The sequence below is a fragment of the Aquila chrysaetos genome, chromosome 2, assembly GCF_900496995.4.
Source record: "Aquila chrysaetos chrysaetos chromosome 2, bAquChr1.4, whole genome shotgun sequence".
Taxonomy (NCBI): Eukaryota; Metazoa; Chordata; class Aves; order Accipitriformes; family Accipitridae; genus Aquila; species Aquila chrysaetos.
Window position 1 is genome coordinate 31,418,446 of NC_044005.1, and position 21,400 is coordinate 31,439,845.

The window sequence follows — 21,400 nt, forward strand, 5'->3', positions numbered from 1 at the left end:
GGGCTCTGAGATTTGGGGGATTATTTTTGCTCTTTTTGAAAATATTTCTGTTAAGGAAGTTCAAAAAAAGTAGAGTAGCAAAAGAAAAAAAAACACCCCCAAAGTTAAGAAAATAGGAGGGATCCCCCCAGCATCATTTACTGCATTCATTAGTGATGGGCAAAGAATGAAAATGAACCCTGTCAAAATTAAAAGTCCTCTGTCTCTCTTTGCAAAATCATTTTCCCATTTTCAGTCAGTTCTCTTTAATACAGTTTCTAGCCTGGGAATAAGTCCAAAGGGTACAGTGAAGGATAAATCCCAATACATGCATAATGTGATCTTCATTTAGTAATAAAAACTGATTAAGAGCAAATCAGGTACACAGTTTACTACCTGTAATATATTTCTTGAGGAATGTGTATTCTTTCCTTGCAGGAATATAGATTTGAGGATCCGCAGAAACCTAGTCTCATCTCACTACTGCAATTCTAAATAAAGTCATTTCATCACTTCTGACAAGGATTTAAGTTGTTTGAATGGCACCTTTCCTACAAACCAAACAATCCAAGGCTTAATTGAGCTTGCAGAGTGCACAGATTATCTTTCTGAACAAATAAACTATTAGCAAAGTACAGTACTTTCCCATTTTCCCTATGAGCCACCAGTGGGGCAAGAAAGTTTTCCTGTTTTGTCAGTAAATGATACAATTTTTTGTCATCTGTCTCATGTGCCATAGGACAGTGCTAGCATTGAACTTTTCCATGCTCCACCATAATATTCTGTTGATTTTTCCTGGTTTGAATGAAGGATGTACCTCTTCCAGTTAGCAGTTAATCCAGAAATTCAGGTTTTAGGAGCTTGGGACTGTTTCTTCTTGCATGTCAAGACATTCAACAGTGGTGAATAGGGCATAATTTCATTACAAGAATAGTAAAAAGCATTAGTAAGCTTTTAAGTCTGTAAAAATTACACTCTTTCCAATAAAACTCTAAGTAGCTGGGGTTTTTTAATCCCAGAATATAGCAGAATCATTTGGTGATCACAACACTTCTTATTCTAAGTCTTCTCATCAGCACAGATCATTGAAGTTCATTTACAATACTTCTTTGAAGTTTTGGGAGCCACATCAGATGCTTGGTAGGATTACATTTGTTTTACTCCCATAACAACGGAGTAAAATAGGAGGAACATAGCCCAAACCTTGATTAATCTTCTGATTCAGAAAGTTATAACCTAGTCTGTGCCATTAAAACCAGTAAGAAATACTGTGACCTAAGCCACTGATATTTCCTTGCACTTGTCTTAGATTGAGATTTATTGCTGTTGTCCATGTTACCAGTGGACGGGGTACAGCTAAGAGCCTGAAATAGATAACTGTTGCCTAACTTCTGCCTCACTTTCCCTTTGGCAGTCAGAGGTGGAAGGGACGTGAGTGAGGGCAGGCTGTTATGATGGGTTACTTTCTATTTTATGCCCAAATAAGTGATACAGCTGAAGGTAAACTGAGGTAAAAGGAGTTAAGTGATATAAAGTTTACCCACTTCTCACTCCCCAGCCTGGAACACCAAAAAAGTAAATTTATACTTCCAAAAACAAAACCACAAACCCCCACATAGGTGAGATTACTTAGGAAAAAGCACTATAATGTATATGATTTTGAACAATAATTTCAGAAAGAAGAAAAGGTAATTTTGGAGTATTTGCAGTTTTCTGAAAACCGTGCTCTTCTGTACAACTTCATGTTCATTCACTCAGCTCTGAGGGTAAGAACCTTCCAGGAAGCTGACGCTCTCCTGAGGAGGAGTCTAACAAGAAGAGCAATGACTCAGCCCTGTACCTCCATAAACACCAGCCACCAGCATGTCACTCACACATTTATCACGTCAACCTTGGTCATGCGCTCACCACATCAACACGTGTGATTGCAACACTTGGACTCCCAAAGAGGCAACCTCTCACACAGTGCCTGCTGCAGCAGATTGCCTAAGACCGCGCATCGCAAACACGCCATGCTGTGCAGCAGGCACAGAATTGTTCCATGATTGCCAGGGCTGCAAAAACGGGCACGTACTTTTGGAAAGTCAAGACGCTGACACTGTGTTTGTGCTCCTCAGGCTCATGCAACAGCAAAGTGGATAAGAGGAGACCATGATAACACAGGAGGATTTAAATAAAAAAGCTTTTACCAACTGCATTTTATTTACGAAAAAGTAAGTTTTCTAGAAGAAAATCTTTTTAACAATATGCTTAAGAAGTAAATAAGTTTAAATAGCCAAATTCCGTAAAACTAAACCTTGCCTGATACAGCAAGGAAGCTTCTGTAATAGCTGACCTTCTTGCTTTGACATGTGTAGCCCAACATTTATTAACTTTTTCTTTAAAAGTGTAATATTCTTGAAGAAAATGAAACATGTATGGAATTATTCATATTTTGTTTCTGGAGGAGTAGGAACTTTCAGTGTTTTCTACTACATGATTGTGTGGGTGGCAGAGGAAAAAGTGTTACAGCAAAAGGATAAATAATCCGCAAATATCCTAACTGTTTTATTTGGCTGGGCACAGCGCTGGCCTTTAGCATAAACTACTCAATTAAATTTGTGGCGGTGTTCAGGGTCTGTTTATGTCACCCTCTGATCTATTTACTCTAGAGGAGTGACTATTTTTGGAAACATCAACTTGGCATGTGTACAGAGGTGGGCAGTACAGCTAACAAAACCATCAATTATACCAGGTTCTAGCTTCTGTATCAATTAAAAATAGACAGAGGAATCTGAGACCTCTTGTTTTGTTTGAATTGCAGGTGTATTTCAGTTTGGTTTTTGTCCAGTTTTGTATTTTCTGTAACAAAAGCCCAATCATTCCTATTTGAAGCTTACAATCCTTACTATCATGCTGTGGCATCAACAGTAGCCACGCCAGATTTTTTTCTTCTGCTATCAGCTAAAACCATATAGAAAACACCAGCCTGAATATAATACAAAAGCAGTAATAAATATTATTTTTCTTTGAGCTATAAGTGAAAAAACATTTGTTGGTTTTTTTTTCCGTCCCAAGAAGATTTTGCAAAATTCTAACCAAACATGACTTCTTTTCGAACAGAATCAAATCCTTCTGAGAATACATGCCATGTCTTATCAAGTAGCTGTCTCAAATGGGGTGTCCTTTATAACGTGTCTCAGAAGCTCTCTGCATCCGCAACCCGCCAATCCCTGACCCTTGCTACACTGCATGGTATATTTCTCTGTGGTTCATGTGTCCCTGACATAATATTATGCCCCTAATTGTACTGATGTTTTCTCTTTTAAAGCCAAGTTTTAATTTTCAGGTAAATACACAGCAAAAATGCTGGTCATTGATCAGTATCTCTGCAAAGGTCAGTCTACATTGACCCTGTCTAACCTAATTTCCAAAAGCATCCTCAGTCACTTACATGTGTGGTCTGCTCAAGTGTAGTCATAAAGAGGAATTCTGTTTTATAGTATTATTTAAGACTTAATACAGTAACATGCCTCAGCAACTCACAGTTCCGTAAATGCTAAGACATTTCTGACTCTGGCATTTCTATCTTGGTTTTTTATAAAGGAGGAAAGAGAGACATACGGTGATTAAGGGATTAGGCCAAGGTCATACATGAAGTGCGTGTCAGCTGGTGTTAGAATTTAGGTCATTTTCTTACTGAATGAATAATACATACATTGTACAAGTACGGGCAACTGTAGTTGTTTTGGCAAGTTTCACACAATGCTCAGTGCAATTTTCTTCAAAGCAGCTATGACAGTCAAGCTCCATTACTTGTCACTTCAGTATATGGCATTACTTCCCTTCCCCGTCTGGCTGCACTAATCCACGTAAAGTCCTTCCTCCTCAGTATGCTTAGGCCTAGCACTAACCAACCGATAGCCACAAGCTGGAAGTCTGGGGGTCTGAACAAAACTTTGTTTATGTGAAAATTGAAATGAAAGCAAGTAATTCCGTAAAAATGGCTGCTGCAAGTCTTGTCTTTCTTATCTGCTAATTGTACTCTTACTTGCTAGCAATTTCCTTCTCATTAAATATTAGAGAGCAGGCACTTTTGAAGGGGTAGTCCCAGCCTGTATCAGTGCTGTACACAGAGGGAGTCTGAAACAGTTAGCTTCACGTGTATCACTTGCTGTGATATATTTCAGTAGAGTACTCTCTGACAACTGCCCAAAATAATTTGAGTGCCCAGTCAGCACATGAAGTGGAAAAAATATTAATCAGAACACGAATATATATATTGTAAGAAGCATATAATCAATAAAGCAGAGATTATCTAGTCAGCAGACCATTTCTTCTTTTTCAGATTCATTCTGGGGAGAAGAAATCTCATGAGGAACAAAAATCACTAGCTGACTCTTAAATATTACAAATGCATCACAATGGAAAAAATCCTGATTCATGACTAAAGCTGTAATGCCTTACTTCGTACACTTCCTTTAATATATATAAAAAAATAATTATAGGATATATCAAATTGGGCAATTAATGCAACAGGATGTGGAAGTATTTATGTTTACCCATTTAGAAATAAGTATGTACAGCATTGAAAGCTATTTCCAGTATTTTTAAGTGTTGTACTCCTACTTAATAGTATTTAAAAACCATGATTTGTATTCTTTGCAGATACAATATTTAAACTTTTGATTTTGTTCTTAAATTGATCTATATTTTGATAACTTCATCTTCTCCATGGATAACCATGTATCTGTCCAAAGACACCTGAACCAGAAACTGAGGCCTATGTGAAAAGAGTGAAACATTTGTTTGATTTCAAAGTTTTTGGTCTTTACAATTGAAAATTTGCATTTGGTTTTGGTCTTCAGAAGAAATTCATAATGTTGCTTTAATTGAAACTTCTCTTCACAATAAAAAGCAAAGGAAACTGTTTAAGCATCATGCAACAAGAGTGAGGTTGCTCAGCAGATGAGGTTCTCCTAACTTTGGCCTAATTCTGCTGCTGCTTCTGCACCAGTGAAAGTGAAAGAAGATCAAGCTTCTAAATTTGAAGACTGCAGACTCAGTCTTCCTACTTCCTACTGTCTCATGTCCTTAACTTTAAGCATATAAGAAGCCTTGCTGACCTTTGAAGGACAAACATAGGCAAAGGATATACATGTAAATCTCAGCAGGGCTGGAAGAAGTGGCAGTTAAGAGAGACTTAATACCGTAAGACAGAAAGGCTAATCTGCCTTAGAAATCAGAAATAGAGACAAAGGAACTACTGTTCTTGTATTCTGAAAAAACCCTGCAGCAATAAAGACAACACTTTCTAGAGGCATTATTATAACACCAAACAATACAAATTTCTGCATTCGGCAAGTTTTAACCAAGCATGACTGCTATTGCCTTTTTGTTCAGCGTGTAGTTTTAGCCTCCTAATTACAGGAAACGTCTATGAGGTAGGTAGGAGCGACATTCAAATGCACGATAATCTTGTTTACTGTGCTTATATTAATGGGCTTAAATTCCTTAGAAAAACGCACGTCATCCTACAGAGGACATTATTTTGAAGACCCTTCTCTTTTAGCCCTTCATTTTACGTTTATAGCAGTTTGCCATAAAGTACTTTTAGTCCTTTAAGTTTATAGCAGTTCGCTTCCTTTGTTTTTTAACCACATGCAAGGTAACCCCATCGCATTTTGCAACACGTGTGGCAGGGGGCTGCTCTACTGCAAAACGTGTCTCCAGCTACACAGCACTGTTGCAGTTATCTCAAATTCACTACAGGGTCAGGGCAAGTTAAAACCTCTGCTTTGAAAGACCCGTTACCGAGACGTTTAAATCCATTCACCATCGCCCCTTCGACACTGGCGCTTGAGGTGGATCAGTGTTTTCAAGAGTGGGCCCTGCACGGTGTCAGCCTCCCGCCGCCCCCCCCCCCCCCCAAATATAAACACTATATTGAAGTAAATGACCGGAATTCGGCACGAAATAAGATGGCCTGTAACCATCAACCTCCCCCCCCCCGCAGCCAGGGAGAGGCCACCCAAGCCCGGGGGGAGCCGGCGGACACGCTGGGCAGGCCTCGACTCCCGCTCCCGACGGCTCGAGGGCGGCCGGCCGCCCTGGCGGGCTCCGGGACCCCGCTCCCGAGGCTGGCGCCCGGCCGAGGGGGCGCGGGCGGGGGAAGCCGGGCCCGAGGCTCCCCTCAGGCAGAGGGAGCTGCGCTGGAGCCGGGCGCGGCGGGCCGGAGGGTCGGCGGCCCCGACCCCTCCGGAGGCGGGGGTTCCCTCTCGCCGGCCCCGGGAGGCCCGCCGCGGGCGCAGGCCGGGGCTCGGCGGCGGCGGCAGCGCTCGCCCGCTTGAGCAAGGTGGGCCCTCCCCGCGGCGGCGGGAGGCGGGAGGCGGGCCGCTGCCGCAGCGCCCCCAGCGGCCGCTCGGCCGGCGCCAGCTCCTCCCCCCGAGGCCGCGGCGCGGCTCCCTTCCCCCTCCTCCCACCCAATCCCGTGCCGGGCGGAGCGCCATGGATGCCGCTGGCTGCCGCCTGCTGCGCGGCTCGGGCTGCCGCCGCTGCGCCTCTCCCCCTGTCTCCCCGCGGCGCTGAGGAGGGGTGGGCTGCGGCGAAGAGGCTCCGAGAGGCTGAGGTAAAGCGGCGGGGGCGCTTCCGCCGGCGCTGGGGAGACGGCGCCTTTCTTGAGCCGCCAGGCCGGGTCACCCTGCGAGGCCTGCGGCTCGCCGGGAACTCGAGCGTCGCTGCCCGGGCCTGGCGGGTCGCTGTCGGCAGGCCCGGAGGGAGCGGGCCGGGGCCCTGGGCGGGAGGAGGCGGCGGGCGCCGGGAAATCTCTGTGTGGGGGCCGAGGGGCAGAGCGGGGGCGGCGCTGCCGGGGAGCCCCTCACGCCGGCGGCTCGCCTGTGCGCGGGGGCGGCGGGGAGGGGGGAGGCGGTGCGAGGGCTCCCCTTCCCCGGGAGGCCGGGTGTGGGGAGGGGGGGCCCAAATCCCCGCGCGCGGGCCTGGGGCCCGTCTGGGGGGGCTGTCTGCGTGAGTGTGTGTAGGCCCGGGCGGTCGGGGATGAGTTTGGCTGCGGCCTGGCCCCTTTTCTGGTGCGGCTCTCCTGGGAGCCCCGGCCTCTCGCCCTGCTCTGTTTTCTGCTCGGTGGTTCGTTTCCGTCTGGTTAGAGCCCGTCTGGGCTGGAAGAACAGCAGGTGTCTGTATTGAACTTACCCCCCTTTCACTGTCTCTTAATTTCCTTGTTTCTGTTGCCTTCACCCTTTCTTTTCCCCCTTCTCCTCGCCCCCACCCCCCAACCTGAAGTTGACGACTTAGTCGCGTTAAGGAGAGGTACTAACATTTACAGTACGATCCCACTTGTACTAGCTGAAAGTAGTTTTATTTAGTCTTGGAACAGGAAATACTGTCTGTAAACAGCTCGGAGGACCATAGGCATTGTTTAAAGCACAGAAAATGAGTTTAGGAACATTTTGAATTACTTTTTACAGCAAGACTGCAGAAATAACAAAAATATATATAACTGGCAAGCAGTAATTGAATGATCTGTAATGTTGTTATGGCCCTAAATTACAAAAACATCATATCCGTCATACTTTTGTTTTGTCACGTCTTTGAGTTCAAAGCTGTTGTGAAACAGAACTACTGATTCAGTGTATGTTTCTTCATATAATTCCAATTTCTGACTCCCTTTTGTAGATGTGCCCTTGATGGAGTTATTTTTTAACTATTAACTCATTAGCAGCAAGTAAACAAGCAGGCAGACTTTGTCCAGATCGAGCTTCTTCCCCCCCGACTCCCCCCTCAATTTGTGGGGACACTGTCCAGCATTTCATATTTACCTATGAGTTTGGTAAACTAATTATTTTTTTATAAGCCATATTTAAAAAATAGTCAATTTTTTTCCTTGTGTGTTCAATTTGGCGAGACTGGTTTGTAACCTTTTAGTTTTTATATGAAAATAGTCATGTTTGCTGTGTTCTTAGGCATGGGAGGTGAATTTGATTATTTGTTAGTAAAACGCAAAGCAAGCACATAGGTCAAAAATATCCCTTTAACATTTTAAAGGGACTTTTTTGGTCTTCGGCTTGCATGTGCAACCATGGCATTGGGCCAACAAATAATGTTGTTTTCCTTATATGTACATGAATTATTTGAATTATTCACTGTGTTTTTTTAATAGCTATGAATTAGATACATTTTTTTGTAAAAAAACCCCACCAGACCCCTAACTCTTGAAAATGGAAGTGATTCTTAAATTGTCTTTTTTATCCTTTGACTTAAAAAGCTTACGTTCCTTATGTTCGAATGGTATTTTAAAAGATGAAGGATTAATAAAACTTTTGCAAAGATTCTGCAAGTCTTTAGTTGTACATCTCAATTTTTTTGTTTCGTGGATTTGTATTTAAAATGTGACATTTGATGTCTTTCTATATTTGAATACTTTAGTGAGGAGGTAATCTTTCAGAAAATTGGACACTTTTTGTAATAAAGTGGTATTAAAGGAAAGGGGATAGGCAAGACAACACTGTTTGCATTAGCTTTGAGAATATACAAAAGGGTTAAGCACAGGTTTTTCTACTTAAGTTTTAATTTGAGTTATCCTATAAATAAGAGTAGACTCTTAAGTCTTGATTGTCAACTGGAACTAGAGATTTATTTCCAGTGAAACAGAACAAACTCATTGCTGTTTACTTACATATAAAGCTTTGGAAAAAACCCCCAAATATGTGGAAATTTTCTTCATGTCACCCCAAAAATATTCTATACATTTTAGAGAGAAGCAAATCCAAAAAGTTTAAAGACAAGATTGTGGTGATGATTTTTTTTTTTTTTTTACTTTCCAGGTGAAAACTGCAAAAGCCTGGGGCTGGCTGAAGAGAGATACTGATTGTGCTCAAGTTAGTCTGGCTTGAACAATTAAAGGATATTTTTGGTACTTTTTAATTTAAGTGGAGGCAGCTTTTTTTTTTTTTTTTTTTTAATAAAAAAAATAACAACCATGGCAGATGTGGACCCAGACACGTTGCTGGAATGGCTGCAGATGGGGCAGGGAGATGAAAGGGATATGCAGCTAATAGCACTGGAACAGCTATGCATGCTGCTTCTGATGTCAGACAACGTGGATCGCTGTTTTGAAACGTAAGTAGTTTTGGCTTTCGTTTATGGAATGTTATTTTCCTCTCTCGGTAGCTGTGTATAACATTTAACATTCCTAGAAACTATCAGCCTCAGAAATGTTTTTACAGACTGAACTTGAATGTAGATCACTGAACTGATGAGTTTCTGTTAATATTGTGTGAAGTACTGTTGTCTGATTAAAAACTGTAGTGTGAGTGATCTGCAGTGCGTGTTCTGACACGTGATCTGATAGTTTAATTTAGAGAAATGTATTCAGAGTTGCAAGTGTGGAAGTGTTGGAGTTGTTTTATTTTGTTTTTAATGGTAGAGAAAATCTTTTTTTTGCATTAAAACTATAATGATCACCTAAATATATTTAAGCATCCATACTCTTGCAACACTTTTCTTGAGATTTAGTAGCTTTTCCTAAGCTCTGTAAATCCAAACAAAAATGACAAATATTAACCACTGTTCACACAAATATTTTGCCCCTTCTTTGAAGAATGTTGCTGTTCATGCCACCCTGCTTCTCAACTGCATTTGTACACTTCATATAGCACAGTCCCTGCTTTCACTCCTTTTTATATTTCTCACAGCACAAAATGCTGATGTAACCACGTCTATTACTTAATAGTGTTGCTGTGCATGTGTTACACTACTTCCTGTGAGGGCCCATGAGTAGTCTAGAAAGGAGGTAGCAAAAATGTAAACAATCACAACTTTTAAATCTGACACCTCTTACATTTTTGGGGGGGTGGGTTTTTTTTTATTTTATTTGTTTGTTTCCCCAGTTCTGCTTTCGAGACTCTTACGTCTCTCCTCTTTTCCATCTTTTTTTCATTACTCTCACTTTCCTTTGTTTTGCATCTCAGAGTATGGCTAGTGTCTTTCTGATATATCCATCTTCTTAGGAGTGTGGGTTTAGCAGCATTTAAGAGGGTAGCTGTTTGCTACAGTGTTTAGTTTTGTAGCCCTCAAGAAGAGAACAGTTTTTGGGCTTACCTCTTAAATGCTGTTCATTTTTCAGGGCTGCCTTTAGTACAGGAAGTATAAAATTCATACATCTCTAAAATCTGGATTTGTAGTAGTTATGTAACACTGAGCACAGTTTCGTACACTGCTTTAGAATTTAAAATTGCCTTATCTTGGCCTTGATGCGCTTACAGGTAAAATACTGCCTTGGAAGAGACTTACTGTAGGGAGATGCATTCGACTTACCTATCTGTGCCTCATAGCACTGATACTGGTGGAGCACTGTTTTCAGCCTTGGAAAAGCTGATTTACTGACTTCTTAATTTGCATATGTAGAAAAGAATTCGGTAGTTAAGAATGAATTTTTCTGACAAATCTAGGGTAACTTCCTGCTTCAGTATATTCAGTATAGAACAGAAGTAGAAGTTTGGGCATAATCATTTGTAAGGATATCTTCTGGGTATTTGAGAATCAGAAATGAAATGTCAACCTAAAAAATATAAACCAGTTGTGGGTTTTATGCATTTTATTTAGAACAGACTTTCATCTCAATATAAAAGAATTAGACAGTCCAAGTGCTTTTTTTTTCTTGACATATAGCTAATGAATGCTCTGTTATTGCAGTGTTGTGGTTTTAAAATTAGATTTTATGTCTGAAAGAAGAAACATTTAAAATACCATTTGGCATTTTAATTTTTGTTTTGAGCCTTGGTATAATTTAATTTTACTTGTCTTCTATGTTCTTGATCTCTTTTGCTGTTTTAAGCTTCCCTCAAACAGAAGAGAATAAAGTGTAAATTGGGAAAAAGTTATCAAGGTTCCTTGCCCGTTGAAGTGATTTTACAGTAAAGTTAAAACTACTTTTGATTGGCACCGTGAGTATACTGAAATATGGTTCCACAGTATTTGGTGAGCTGACATGGCAGCTCATTACCTTCAGAAGGGAGAGCTACTTCTTCCCATTTATCACTCTATCATTTTTATTCCTCCCAACCATATTCTTGCTTCACGCCTGCATCAGGGTTTACTGGACACCTCTATTCACTAAAAGAGCAAGCTGCTCTTTAAACCACTGATGAAGATGGCTAGTTTTCTGCTGTTACAGTGAATTACAGCAGATTGTAGATGTGTCTGACGAGCACTGGAGGTGAAACTGCATAACTGGAAATATGAGAGAAGCAGAGAAAGGTATACACTCGTCAGTGGAGATCTTCTCAGTGGATTGTCTTGGGTGCCTGTGGTATCACAGCCTGCATTTCAAAATTACTTTATTTTGAAACTCTGTAAGAAATAGATGATGTCTTGAAAAGTATTTTTAAAATATTTCCAAATGACAGTTCAAGTAGCCAAAACTGTCATGTGCTGGGAGAGTGTAACTAAAATAATCCTTGATAATATTTTAAAGTTGCTTTTCAGCTATGTTTTTAAAGGAATTATTGCTTGTCTAAACAGGAGACTTACTATGTGACAGAAGGGTTGCCAAACACATTTTTCAGGAACCAGTTTTGAAAATGGTTTGAGTGTATGCCTGATTTATAACGTGGACATATTTTTCTGTTGGTAAGAAAACCAACCTCTAGACTTTACAACATTTTTTTCTTCTGTTGAGCAAGAAGAGCATTCCCAAATTTTTGTATGCTGTGCAGATGTTATTTCAAGATCTTGGAATTGTTTATTGCTATTAATTATGTTGACTAAGAAAATTTTAAGGAAGTTTTGCATCTGTGGAATCCAGCAACTGGAACATGGAAGGTGGAATCTTAAAACAGTCAATTTCTGGGAGAATGAAATGCGATGTTTTTCAGGAATCAGCTAGAGTGACTTTAAATACTAAGTATTAGTCCAGTTTTACATAAGAAATGATTTGCTCTTATGGCGTAAGCTAAGAAAAACCTCATCATTTTAGTGAAGTACATCTGGTGATTAAAAGCTGCATATGGTGAGGACTGGCAAAGCTATGAAACAGAGACACATGAAAAATATTGACGTGAATGCTATGCGTTTTCCCTAAAATCACAATACTGTTTCCAGACTGATTCCTTACGGAGTTAAGGCCAGTACACAGTCTCACTTAGCAAAGAAAGATCACAAACTAGGAGGAAAAAAAAGTGTAAAGGGGGCCACGAAGGTGATCAGAGGGCTGGAGCACCTCCCCTGTGAAGACAGGCTGAGAGAGTTGGGGTTGTTCAGCCTGGGGAACAGAAGGCTCCGGGGAGACCTTAGAGCAGCCTTCCAGTACCTAAAGGGGGCCTACAGGAAAGATGGGGAGGGACTGTAGTGATAGGACAAGAGGGGTAATGGTTTTAAACTAAAAGAGAGTACGTTTAAGGAAGAAGTAAGGAAGATGTATGGAGGAAATTCTTCACTATGAGGGTGGTGAGGTACTGGAACAGGTTGCCCAGAGAAGCTGTGGATGCCCCATCCCTGGAAGTGTCAAGGCCAGGTTGTATGGGGCTTTGAGCAGCCTGGTCTAGTAGAAAGTGTCCTTGCCCATGGCAGGGGGGTTGGAAGTAGATGATCTTTAAGGTCCCTTCAACCCGAACAATTCTATGATTCTGTTGAAATGATGGATTCAAAATCTTGTACTTCATTATTGCAGTAAAGCAATAAGGTTACTTTGCAAACATATTCTCAAGGAAATGGTGTATTTTAGAGCTAATAATTTGTTTCTGTACAAGTGTAATGGATATTGAAACTAGTGTTTCAGATCAAATCAGAAAAATGGAAGTAGGCGCAAATGTATGGTGGTGTATTTTGTAGCGTTCCGGCAAAGTTCTAGCAGTATCACAAAATTGCGGGGTATGCAGCCAGTAACAGGTAGTGGTGCCAAATAATTGACGTTTCTTTACTTCTCCCCAGATTTGCATATTACATCTGATTAAATTATTTTTAGTGTTACTCATATGTTAGCATTACAAAAATCGGCAGCATATTCATCTTCTGGTGATAATGAGTCACAGACACTGTTAGTCACTTAGCATGAAGAATGGCTAACATTTTACCAGCAGCAAAAGCCAGTAGCTTGAACTACAGAAACTTAATGAGTGAATAGAAATGGTTCTGTTAAATAGTTGGAGTAAAATAGCTAAAGTCATTGCAATTGTAAGTGTTAGTCTCAAATTGTAGTTAAACTGTGTGCTATTTAGTCAACTTTAACAGGAGTTTTAAGTATGCATTTTATATAAACATAACTGAAACGGTATTTTTAGTGTTTAAATTGTTACAGGTGATTTCAAAGACAATGTAGAGGCTGCTAGTTACAATCTCCCATTATTAATATGGCCCTTTCCCACATAGGTGTGTTTCAGTTTATCTTTTTTCACCCTGTCTGATCGTTTCACTTTATTTTTGGCGAAATAAAATAAGAACCCCTCAGATCTGGGCTTTGTGTTGCTATTTTCTTTCCCTATTTGCAGAGTAGAAGTATTTAGCAAGGAACATGTTATTTAATTTTTTTCCTTAATTATAAGGAAAACTGGTAGAACAAGACAGTTGTATAACAACTGAAGTAAAACCTGAGTAAAATCTTTTCTGCACTGAACAGATGAAATAGGCCTTATTAATGCTCAGAAAGAGAAAGCGTGTCTTCCCCTTTGGCTCTGCCCTAAGTCACCTCTATATTTAGCATTAACAGATTTGGTCAGCAAAGAATTATCAAGAGTTATGAGCTAATTTGACAAATAAAAGCAAAAATTGTACAAAGGATCAGAATTTGGGGTTTTAATGTGTAAAATAGAAATCCTTTCAGTTTATTTTTTAGATCAAATATGTTTATTTTAATTTACATTAAACCTTGTTCTTTCTTAAGTATGTATTCACTACGGAAAAGGTATATCTTTACTTTGTATTTGCTAACATGTAATAACAAATGTAAGAAGAAATTCTAGTGAAGCAAAGACTGCATTGATGTGGGCTAGTGAGGCTGTTGTAGAATAACTTGGAACAGTTTAGCTTTACCTCCACCTGATTGCTTAAAACTACAGGCTCCTGTCTTTATCAGGATTGTATAACTCCAGTAAATCAAAATTAGAAAGAGAGAGAAACCCAATTTTTCTTGTACAGATAGGGATAGGAATCTGAAGTGGTGGTTTTCAGGCCTATTTTTAAAGTTTGGGCTGGCTTTAGAAGCATCTTTGTAATTCAGGCAGTGGTAAAGTGCCCTTTAACACATCTAACAATCATGCTAAAACTAACAGGCTGAGAGGGCAGTTCTGTCTGTATCAAGGTGGTTTCATGTTGTGTGTCCTACAGATTTGCTTCTGTTATTTTAAGGAAAGAAAAAAAAAAAAAAAGGCCATTATTACAGTTTTGTGCTGGCGTGCAGCCGTGACTAAATTAGGATAAGTATTGCTGTCAGTAGTAGACTACAGTTTTCATTATTTTAAACTATGCAAAGCATATGTTCTTAGTGAATTACTGGTTTGGACTAATGCAGACATCTCTCAGTAAAGGAAATTTTGTAAGCTTTACAATGGCAAGACTCACGTGATTCCTACTAACTTTTTTTGCCTTTTAGTGAAGGCAGAGGGTGTGGCAGGAGTGAAATGCCAGCACTGGAGTGGCTCATTCTGTGGACTCCAATACATTGGGATCTTCAGCATCCTGTAGAGTGCTTTTCTGAGGTGGAAGTAGGAGTGTGTGCTGTATTTTTCAGGGAGCTATCTTGTTTCAGCATAATGTTTAGAACTATATCTAATTTTTAAGGCTTTTGTTTGTTGGGCAGTTGGGTTTTTTTAAATGTTAAGAGTTTTAACACACTAACATCTTTCTGGTTGCTCTTTGTAAAATGAGAATTGTGGCCTCATTGTCACGGCTATTATGGAGATTAATTAGCCTTGTCTAGTCATTTTGAGAATCTTAATTGTTGCAAAGGCCGGAAGGGAAGATTAGGTCATCTAAATTGACATCCTGTCTTCTGTCGTAGGCCCTATATTTTGCCTGGTTATTACTGAATTGAGCATCTTGTTTGATACAAGCATAATGTGTAGCTAATGGTTCCAGTAGGGCATCCTACCTAATTTTACCCCCTGTTTTGCTATTTGATCTGCTGCCTAGTTGTCTTTGTTGTTGAAATTTGCTTGTCCTTTTCCATGTGAATTGGCCAGGCGTGGCAGGCAGTCAGTCCACCTTTTCCTATTGGATTAAAAGCCAATACCATTCTTACTGTGAATGTACTTACACACAAGGATCTCATCAGCTCTTGATCTTCCTCCCCCTCTCCAGTTCTTCAGTTTCCAAGTTTTTCAGAAATATTTTCCAGTGTTGCCTTCATCCATGCTGTTTATAGTAGTACATTTAACTTACTGTTACCAGTTATACATCCCAAATTTAGTTAGATGTTTCCAAAACGTCATACAGGAAGTGTGGTTCTAGTTATTTATCTTCAGAGTTGCTTTCCAGCGTATGATTGCTCGCTTCTTAGATATGGCTTGATATATTACCTAGACTAAGATCTGTAACTTGGCATTTGTGTGTGTTAAGACACATTCTGTTTAAATGAGCCTGTGCCTCGTGAGTAGTCCAGACAATTCTGTGTAACTCATCACACTGTCACTGTTCACGAGTCTGCCTTTTTTTTTCCTTTTTTTTTTTTTTTCATTTTTTTCCCAGTAGTATCATCAAGTACCCTTTGTTTCATTCAGGGTTTTGTGTGTGAGAGAAAATAGAAGTGATTCTTGCAAGTACTACGCAAAAGATGGGTGCAGAATTTTAAGGCAGTGAGTTGTTGACCTTTCAAAAGATTCCATCTCCTAATAGATTGGATAAGACCAATGAAATAGATGTCACAGGAATTTCAAATAGTGGACTTCCTTTCTTGAATGGCTGTACTAGTCAAATTATTTTAAATATCAGCCTTTTATGAGCAGGCTATGTAAGAGGCATAGACAGCGTAGATGATCAGTAGACTGATAATGGGGAAATTGAAGTTTTCGTGTTTAAGTCGGTTTTCTTTGTGAGCACCTGGAAATATAGCAGAAGCTTGTGGGGAGATGTGCATATTTAGGCACACTTAGGAAATCATACTTTTTATTTTAATTGCTTATTTCATTTTGGAATGTTCAACAAATGTAATGTGTACTCAAACCATTATCTGTTTGCACAATTGAGGTTGCTACTAGTGGAAATCACAGGCAGAAGTATCTGTAGTTTCAAGTTCTTCAATTTATTCAGCTGTTGTGGACCAAGTTTCTGCAAAATATTTACAAAATGCTGGATAGGAGAACGAGCATATGTGGAATTACTACCCTGAGGCACAGCATATCTTTTATAAGATACTGAAAAATGCAAAAGGCAGCCCAACACATCCTTTGTAAATTCAAGAGCAAAGCTAATGATAATTTATTTAGAAAAATTTATTTAAAAATTACTTATCCTGCAGAAGCTGTTTCTTTTTGTGCATTTTTTCTATTTGTTTCATTTTACACAACTGATATTTATTGAATGTGTAGTTGAATGCTTAGGTGATGTGTTCTCTCCTAATAGTGAACTGTCAGAAGAGGGTTCAGCTGTCTGTACTTTATTTAGCTAAAAGGAAGTTTGAAAGCTTTCTAAATGTCAAATTTGAATTCTAAATTAATTTATTTTAATTTCTAATAATGCAGAGTTTCTGCTGGAACAGATATGAGGTGGAGTTGTTAATTCTCTAGCTTTATTTTATTGGCTTGAGCTGTGATTGCAGTTAAGAGTAGAGATTCAGAGTTGTAGAAGCTTAATATTTTGTAATTGTGGTAAAAGATCTGAAATTAGCAGTTAATTTTTAGTTGCTTCTTCCTCGCACCTTTAAAATACAGTGTGGTATCGTGAAAATTTTATGTATAAGTGGATGTTTTCTGGCCTTTGTTCTGTAACAGCATTGTAAGAAAACAGCATACATACAGTATGTTTTGGAAATGGGTCCAGAAGAATACATGTAGGCAACACAGGTGTGCGGGCAGTTCTCTTGTGGATGATCTTGATTACTCTGCTGATGTTTTTGGTTCATATGTGGAAAGAAAATGGTATTTCAGCAGAAGAAACAATAAGGGAAAGCCTGAGATCTCCTCCCATAGAGAGAACTACAGAAAGGAAAAAAAAATCATTAATAAAAAATAAGTTGGAATTGCTATTGCTTTAGGAACAAATCAGTTGTGCAGGATGTATGTTCTTTAAAGTTTCAAAGTTGTGTGACACAAGTCTTTAAATGGTATATTTTTCCTCAAAAACAGTTACTAATGAGGTTTAGATTCAGTATTTTAATTTGTTTAAAATTATTGTATATTAAATAATTATTAAATAGTTTAGGCACATGTAATTCCTTATTTTCCCACTTCTAACTGGTCTCAGCAGATGGTATGCATTGAAGATCCAGCACAAATGCTGGCAGGCGGCTGAGCTTGGTTTTCTTCCACAAATCACATGTCTTGGACCAGACGCCTGAAGCCGAAGGCTTTGTCACATGGCAGGGGTTATGCATCAACTGAATCCAGCAGTTACTCTGGAATTGAGTAACACACCCTAATGGTGGCAGTACTTGTGTTAACCATTTGGGGGATGAAGTGGGGTTGTCTTTTTTCCTTCCTTTGGGTTTTGTTTAAACACAACCCTAGTCTTTTAACTACCATTATTGTTGCTGTTTTAGCTAGGGCTTTTAAGTGCATTTAAGATATGAAACGTAATTACAGAAGTAAGTTTACAGTGTCTATTTTTAGTTCCTTGGTATCTTTTTACACTGGCAAGCTGTAAAATCAGCTGAGTCACTTCATTCGAGTTTAAGGGCTTAGCGCTGGCAGGAGCTTACTGCTGTTGCTATTGAAGAATTTTGCATCCCTATGGATAACCTGGTTCCTAAAGAGGGAACGGAGTGTGGGGGGGAAGAGATTCAGAGGTGTGTCAGTTATGCTGATTATAATGCTGTAAATGCTGTAGTAATATAATTATATTGATAAATTTCCCTAGCCTTTCTTGACTTCTTATCAATACAATTGTGGTATTTGGAAAATGTTTTTAGATCAATTAAATTTTCTGCAGAGGAAGAATGTATATTAAAGAACTTGTGTATCATGGTCTTTACAATCTAATAAACTCATTTTAACACTGAAAGCATGAATATGTTTTTTAATAGAAATTATACAGAATCAGCACTTTTAAAATGTGGTTTAGTTCTTTTCTTGATGTCAGTACAGGGGACAGAGAATGCTCTACTACCCTAGTCTTAATGGATTAGAATATAAAGGGTAAATATTGATACTGAATAGTAGTTATTTCAGACTTTGTAAAAACCGTTATTTACAAACCTGTCTTCCAGCAAGATCTTTGAAATGTGGTGGGTAGAAGACTCAGAAGATAATAAGTAGCTGAAGCTCTTATCCTGGGAGTACAGGAATGAAGTTGGGTGGACATCCAGAACCGAGAGACTTAAAGTAATTAGCAAGAGCTATAGTGCTGGTTGCAGAGTAACCTCTTAACTCACTGAAGTCAGCCTTTCACTAAGAAGTAGCACAGAGTAACCTCATTAATTCACCAAGCTGGTCCCTAATGACTCTTCTAAAGTACTCTTTACAAGTACTTTAGGAAGTGCCCAATATGATGTTAATATAGCTTCTTAGAAATGAAAATCTAAAAAGATTTTCCTTTAATTTTCATATTCATTAGAAGTGCCTAAATAGAAATCTAAACTTTGGAGCTACCTATTAGCTCCTATTAGTCATTATTTTCTAGTTTGAAAGAACAAAAACTATTAAAAAAAGATATTTTTTTTTCTTCCCTGTATTAAAACAAACTCACCACTATCTTTTTGTTTGTTCCACTGCAAATCGGTCATTGTGAATGGAGTGATTCTCCTCGCCCAACTTTGAGGATAAAGCAACATTTTTTTTTTTCTGTCGTAATTTTTTTTCTTTCTGAGATTTATTACTGCTTTTTAGTTAATACATGGTATAGATAAAGGCAACATGGTGAAACAGGTTTTGATATTGGGATGTTTTAAGTTTAGAAATTATGCACTTTGCTTTTTTTGCCCTTGGTGGGAGTTGAGGCCTGCAGTGATGAAAGGTTTATTTGTGTTCTTTTCTCTTGGAAATCAAAAGCATCATCTGTCAGTAGATGGAAATGTACTCAAAGCTGAACGTCGGTTACTGTCCTGTCACATCAGTTCACTCAGTGTTGTAGCTCTGCCCTCAGCCTCCCTGCTGTCCTGGGAAGTTTTGGCAGCCTTGTTTTTCCCATGTAGACAGTTTTCTAAAGGCAAGCCCAACGTGCAGCCACTGTGGTACAGACACTCCTGAAATGCTTTGCTTCACTACCTGTCAAAGTACATTTTAGTTCTGAGCATAATCTTAGTTGGAACAGCATTGGGGTTTATATTACTGATGGAACCTAATCTTCTACAGCAAATATCTGAGATGATTTTAGGTCCCTTTGTTCTATTTTGGCCTGCCTAAGGAAGCCCGTAGGGATTTACCTTGGAATTAAGGTGTAATAGTGACGCATACCTAACATGGCTTGTCTGACTCACTCTTTGGTTCCTACTGGTGCTGATTGTATTTGCTTATCTGATGCTTCATTAAAAAGAGAGGCTGGTCCTCAGAAAGTGCTCTTCTCAGGACCTGGTTGCTAGAATTGCTTCCAGGTGAGCAGTGGATTTCTCTTCCCTGTGCTGCCTTTGCTTACACTTTAGTGATAAGGTGCCTTTACTCAGGATTGGATGGAGTGAAAACAAGCTACTTTGAAAGTGCATTTGCACAGTTTTGAGGTGTAAAGACCATTCACTGAGTAAGAGTGAAACTTTCCCTTTTTCTTAGGGGTCAAGTGCCAGCACACAGAAATCCACAATGGGGCTGTGAGACAGAAGGGAGGGCTGTACTTTGGACACCTGCTATATGGCTGTGACAGTGTTGCATCCCATCTCCCATCATGTGCTGGCGTTCCCATCTACCCCTTCCAGCCATTTCTCTGGCACTACTCGCACATGCATGTTCTTGCCCCTGAGATGTGTAGAGCAGATGCTCATAGTTTCAACCACGAGAGACCCATGTAATAGGTTAGTGCAGATTTGGGGATTAGAGAGTGATCTCTATAAAGCTGACCTGTGTACTTCTGTTAGTAACACAGTTATTGATAGAAGAGTTACCTACAGCATAATGACTGAAGTTCTTCAAAATGACAGCTGTACAATTTTATGCAGTAACTGTTCTAGCCACCTGTTTGAGAAGACTATGGCTGGAGCACTGGGGATGTGTTGGTATGCCCTTTGCTGCTATTACAGGCTCAACCATTGAGCTAGACTGTGTGTGAATGACAGAACTGTTACTTTCTGTTTCCTTGCTAGCAGGAACTTTAGGGACTGCTAAGGCCCGAGTGGACTCAACAGGCAAAATGAATCTGAATTTCTCTGTACAGCATGTGTGTGCTTATGAACATAATCTGTGTGCATCTTTTAAGAGTTCCTGTGTAACTAACTGTTCTTTGTCTACTGGAACACTAGTTTGTAGTGCTCACCATGAAATAAATACAGCAATGTTTTACTACAGAATATTGAAGTTTATTTGGTTTTTTTCTTTGTATTGAGAATGTTCGGTGTGTTAATCCCTCTGTTTAAAACTCTTAGCAGTCCATGTGGTTTATCTAGTTGTGTAGTAAATTTACTCTCCCTTTTTTCAGCTGCTGCTCTTGTTTCTACCAGATCTTCCAATGCCTGGACCAAATATTTTTGCAAATAATGTATTTTTAATTACTACAGAACCAAGGTCAAAGTTTTTTGCAACCTTCAGTAGGAGTAGATACATACTTTGCATGTAGGTTGTACATCTTCCGCTTGTTCTGAATATTATTGCTCCAAATGAAGCAAAGTAGAGCATCATTCTTACCTGGCCATTTTGCATGCACGTTCAGATCGGCAATTTAGGTAGCAATTGTGGGCATAACAACAGCAGTGCAATTCATTCCTTTGATAGCTTTTGGAGAAGTCAGAATAAAATACCATCTTCCCTATCTATTAAAGTAGCAGAAAATGCTGGTGATGGGTTAACTGACAGTAAGCTGTGAGGAAGTGGAATAAGGAAATCCAATGTAATGATGTGATACACCAAATAGTAAATCGCAGTTGTCAAAACTGCTGAGATATCAAGATAAGGTATAATAATGTGGGATGATTAGTTTGCATTCTTTTGTCTGTATCTGCCCTATTGTACAATTATACTTGTAGGTTTTCTAGGATGGAATCTGTTGTTTTGCTCTGCTAGTGCAGGGAGATCCTGATCTGTGGCAAGAGCCCTCAGATGCTACAGTATGACAAATACTAATGACTTGTAGGTTGCAGGCAATAGATTAGGAGGAGGAGGTGCTTATTAGGAACTTTTCTGGATAGGAGAACACAATGCAG

The 21,400-nt window shown here is 39.6% G+C and overlaps 1 protein-coding gene across 10 annotated transcripts in view; it reads left to right on the top strand.

The window, feature by feature from the left end:
• The first annotated feature begins 6,433 nt into the window (after window positions 1-6,433).
• Window positions 6,434-21,400, top strand: part of HECTD1 (HECT domain E3 ubiquitin protein ligase 1) — a 65,610-nt gene continuing 50,643 nt past the window's right edge. For 6 of the 10 annotated variants that reach the window (XM_041118766.1, XM_041118775.1, XM_030043478.2 and 3 more), the window contains exons 1-2: window positions 6,435-6,586; window positions 8,796-9,090. In XM_041118766.1, coding sequence (XP_040974700.1) covers window positions 8,951-9,090 — 140 coding nt within the window. In that variant the 5' untranslated portion in view covers window positions 6,435-6,586; window positions 8,796-8,950. Of the gene's footprint in view, window positions 6,587-8,795; window positions 9,091-21,400 lie in introns of all 10 variants that reach the window. The other 4 variants (XM_041118756.1, XM_041118770.1, XM_041118773.1 and 1 more) reach the window with 2 other exon arrangements.